The sequence below is a fragment of the Eriocheir sinensis genome, chromosome 36, assembly GCF_024679095.1.
Source record: "Eriocheir sinensis breed Jianghai 21 chromosome 36, ASM2467909v1, whole genome shotgun sequence".
NCBI lineage: Eukaryota > Metazoa > Arthropoda > Malacostraca > Decapoda > Varunidae > Eriocheir > Eriocheir sinensis.
The window spans coordinates 17,117,653-17,122,652 of NC_066544.1; the positions used below are offsets into that span (position 1 = coordinate 17,117,653).

A 5,000-nucleotide genomic window follows, 5' to 3' on the forward strand; every position below is an offset into this window, starting at 1 on the left:
ACACAGGCTGAGGAAGGGAAGATAGAGGAAAGGAAGGAATGACGGAGAGAGAAAGGCAGGGATGGAGAAAGGGAAGGAGGAAGGGAAAGAAAGAAGGGAGGGACAGAGTAAGAGAGGGAAGGAATGGAGGGAAGGAGGAAGGGAGGAAGGGATAAAAGGAGGAATAGGCGAATGAAAATAGGAAGGGAGAGAGGGAAGGGAGGTAGTGTTTGTCTCTAATATTCTTCCTTTCTTCTCTCCCTTATTCTAATATAATTCTCCTTCATCCTTCCTTTATCTCCTTTTCTTATATTTCTCCTTCAATTTCTTCTTTTTTCTCTCATGCCTCTCTTTCCTTTCTCTCCCTTTATTTTATTTTTCCTCCTTCCTTTCTCTCCCTTTCCAATATTTCCCTTCTTTCAACTCGTAAACGTAAACTTAACTATATTGAAGGTTAACATATGGAAAGGGAGTCAGCACCCACGTTTAACATCTCTCTCACACATACCGTTTTCTCTATCCCTTGTTTTCCGTCTGATATAATGTAGACCATAAACTTAACTTTTGACCCACGTTAGCATATGGAAAGCAGGACACACGCACACATAACATTGCCGTCCATATCTAGTCTCTCTCTCTCTCTCTCTCTCTCTCTCTCTCACACACACACACACACACACACACACACACACACACACATTTCAACTTCTCCATACCTTGTTCTGTGCCTTTAATATATGACAAAGGCACATAACCTCAACTCTCCCACACGTTAGCATATGGAAGCCAGCCACCCACGCATCCTTTCCCCCCGCCTCCACGCACATAACGTTACGGGCCGCCTATTGGACGTATCGCAGCCCCTTACTCCTGCCAGGCGTATGGTATGAGAACGTCTGTGTCACACCCTTGGAATTTAACGTATGGAAGCAAGTATTCAGGCAGGCAGGTAGTCAGGAAGTCGTAAGGGAGGGAAGGGAGGGAAGGGAGAGGGAGGGAAGGAAGGAGGGGATGGAAGGTGAGATAGAGGAAGGGAAGGAGGGAAGGAAAGGAGAAAGGGGGAATGAAAGAGGGAGGAAAGAAGAGATGGAAGGATGATTAGAGGAAGGGAAGAAGGGGAGGAAGAGATGGAGGAATAAGAGGAAGGGAAAATAGAGGAAAGGAATTAAGGAATGACGGAGAGAGGAAGGAAGGGAGGGAGAAAGGGAAGGAGGAAGGGAAAAAAAAAAGGAGGGACAGAGGAAGGGAGGGAAGGCAGGGAAGAGAGGTAGGTAGGGAGTAAGGAACGAATGAGGGAGTGAAGAAAGAAGAGAGCGAGGGAGGGAGAATGGAAGTAGGAAAGGAGGAAGAGAGAAAGGGAGGGAGGGAAGGAACCAGAAAAGGGGGAGGGAGGGATAGAGAGAGAGAGGCAAGCACACCTAACTCACCTCACATCCAATCAGGCACATAAAAGCCTCCCCGTAGAGCGTGACACAAGCGCCTGCAGCCTCGCCTCTCAGTCACACCTGCCTCCGATCACCGCCGGAACTTTCACACCCAAGTTTTAAAGAGCTTCGCCTATCGCCGCCATTCAAACTTTGCCGAGACTGGGGCGTAAGGTAAGTCAGGCCATACGCTATAGCTGCTTGTTGCCTCGGTGCTCAAATCCGGAACATTTTAGCGTTTGAGTTTTCTTATTTCGCCTTTTGCTGGTGTTATAAGTTTTTCGAGGGTTTAAATGCTAGGAAGGACATACACTATAGTAACTACGCGTTGCCTCAGTGCTCAAATCCGTCACATTAGCGTTTGAGTCTTCTTACTTCGTCTATTGCTGTATTGTAATTTTTCGAGGGTTTTAATGTTAGGAAGGGCATACACTATAGTAACTACGCGTGGTCTCAGTGCTCAAATCCGTCACATCAACCTATGAGACTCCTTATTTATCTTATTTTTCCTTACGTTTCCTCGTCTTCCTCCTTTTCTTCTTCTTCTTCCTCCTCCTCTTCCTCTTTCTCTTCCTCATTAACACTAGAGCTTCCTAACTTTGTCTATTTCTCCTTCCTTTTCCTACACCTCTTCCTCTTCTTCTTCCTCTTCCTCTTTCTCTTTCTCTTTAAACCAAGTGCCTCCTTACTTCTACTACTTCTTACTTATCCTCCTCCTCTTCCTCTTCCTCTTCCTCATCAACAGAAATCACAGGTATAGGGAGGCGTAGGTGTGAAATACAATACAATACAATACGAATACAATGGAAAAAGTGAAAGTGAAAGTAAAATGAAAGTGAAAGGCAATGACCAGGGTAGGAATAGGTTAATAAATGTTCTGTTGAGTTTAATGAATAGGAGGGTGAGGTGAACATGACTTTGCCCCCCCCCCTCCCCCCCCCTCCCTCCTCCTCCTCCTCCTCCTGCCAGCATCCAATCACATTTCAAAGCGTTGTAATACTAATATCCACTAAACATCAACCGTTACTGCCAGGTGTGTGTGTGTGTGTGTGTGTGTGTGTGTGTGTGTGTGTGTGTGTGTGTGTGTGTGTGTGTGTGTGTGTGTGTGTGTGTGTGTAACTTACATCCTCGTTCGATTCCCAGTGGAGCAGAGAGGGTGTAAAGTTGGTCCGCCGATAACACCTCCACCACCTCCACCACCTCCACCTCCTCCACCACCACCACTACTGCTAATGATGGTGATGATACTGGTGATGCTAATATTATCACCACCACCACCTCCACCACCTCCACTACTTCCACCTCCACCAGACTCACCACCACTACAGCAGCATTCCCTTCCACCACCACCACCACCACCACCACTTCCACCTCCACCAGACTCACCACCACTACAGCAGCATTCCCTTCCACCACCACCACTACCACCACCACCACCACCACCAGACTCACTACCACTACAGCAGCATACCCTTCCACCACCACCACTACCACCGCCACCACTTCCACCTCCACCAGACTCACCACCACTACAGCAGCTTTCCCTTCCACCACCACCACTACCACCACCACCACTTCCACCTCCACCAGACTCACCACCACTACAGCAGTTTTCCCTTCCACCACCACCACCACCACCACCTTCATTCTATTGCACAAAATGACCCCATCAGTTTATATATCGAAGGGAATTTCTAACTGAATGAGGAGGAGAAGGAGGAAGGGAGAGGAGGAGGAGGAGGAGGAGGAGGAAGAGACGTGGAATGGAGCGAAACAAAGTGGACAATGGGTAAGAGGAAGATGAGGTGAGGTGGAATGATGTGGAAGACGGAGGAGAAGAGAAGGGAGAAGAATGGAGACGGAGGAGGAGGAGGAGGCAGAGAGAAGGAGGCAGGGAGGGAGAGAAGGAGGAGGAAATGACAATAGAAACACTGAGAATAAGAAGGAAGGGAGGAAGGAAGGAAGGAAGGAAGACCAGCATGAAGGACAGAAGTGAAGGATACCCGGAGCCCTTCCCATCCTTCAGGACTCACACCAACAACACCGTAGGAAGAGAGGAGGTAAAGAAGGAAGGAAGGAAAAACAGCAAGGAGGAAAAGAAGGAAAGAAGGAAGGAAGGAAGGACAAAAATGAAGGATCCCGGACTACTTCACATCCTACAGGACTCATCGCGAGGTTACAGTAGGAAAAGAGGAAGAAAGAAAGGAAGGGTTGCAGAGGGGAAAATAAGGAAGGGGTAAGGAAGGAAGGTAAGGAATGAAGGACACTTATGAAGGATCCTACACCCCTTCCCCTCCTGCAGGACTCACCGCGAAGTTGCCGTAGCCGAGGTGGTCACAGGAGCACTGGCAGCGAAGAATGTGCTCCTGGATGTCTGTGGGAAGGTCCTCCAGACTCCTGCTGAGGCGCCGAGACCCGCCCGCCGAGCCAGCCCCGTCCTCGCTATCGCAACCACCACCGCCGCCGCCGCCTTGCCACCTGCGCCCGCCCGATGACCCCACCTGCGGACACACACACACGCACATACAGAAAGGTGCACATACATATATATAAACACACACACGTATACATATTTGAAGGCATACGTACATACACACATATAGCTATACATATACATACATAAATACACACACACACACACACACACACACACATAAACACATACATACTTACATACAGACAGACAGACAAACAGACACACAGACAGACACACATACATTCATACACACAAACATACATACATACATACTCAACACACATTTAAATAGGCATGAGCTTTGTTTTGGTGGAGAATTCACGGTCTACACACACACACACACACACACACACACACACACACACACACACATAGCCAGTCGAGTGTAATTCAGAAATCGTTGACCAAGGAATGCGTGACTGACTGGCTGACTGACTAACTGACTGAATGACTGACTGACTAACTGAAAGGAATAAAGAATAGAAATAAAGGAAAAACAAAGGAAAATTGAATAATGGAAAAAGGAAGAGAGAGGAAGGAAAGGAAGGAGAGGGAAGGGTATTTTGTACGCATTTCCTGACCCCATGATTGACTGACTGACTGACAAGGAAGATCTAAGAGCCTTCCCTGACCCTCTCCTTCCTTTCCCTTCCTTCCTCCCTGCGTTCCTTCTCTGTCTCTCCTTTCCTTCCTTCTTTCCTTCCTTCCTTTCCTTCATTCATTCATTGTCTCTTTCCCATCTTTCTTTCCTTCCATCCTTACTTCCCTACCTCCCTCCCTTCCTTCCTCCCTCTGTTCCTTCTCTGTCTCTCCTTTCCTTCCTTCTTTCCTTCCTTCCTTTCCTTCATTCATTCATTGTCTCTTTCCCATCTTTCTTTCCGTCCATCCTTACTTCCCTACCTCCCTCCCTTCCTTCCTTCCTCCCTTCTTCCTTCCTTCCTTCTTCCATGCCTCCCTCTATACCTTACTCTCTCCCTCCCTTCCTTCATCCCTGCTTCCTTCCTTCCTTCCTTTCTTTCCTCTCTCGTTTCTTTCCTCCCTTCCTTCCTTTTTTCTTTTCTCCCTTTCTTCCCTCCTTCCATCCCTCCCACCTTCCTCCCTTCCTTCCTCCCTGCCTCTCT

The 5,000-nt window shown here is 47.9% G+C and overlaps 1 protein-coding gene across 2 annotated transcripts in view; it reads right to left on the reverse strand.

The window, feature by feature from the left end:
- The window catches only part of LOC127007942 (dipeptidase 1-like), a 103,951-nt gene that overhangs the window by 96,974 nt on the left and 1,977 nt on the right, over nucleotides 1-5,000 (reverse strand). For both annotated transcript variants that reach the window (XM_050879469.1, XM_050879470.1), the window contains exon 2: nucleotides 3,713-3,904. In XM_050879469.1, the coding sequence (XP_050735426.1) occupies nucleotides 3,713-3,904 (192 nt within the window). The remainder of the gene's footprint in view (nucleotides 1-3,712; nucleotides 3,905-5,000) is intronic.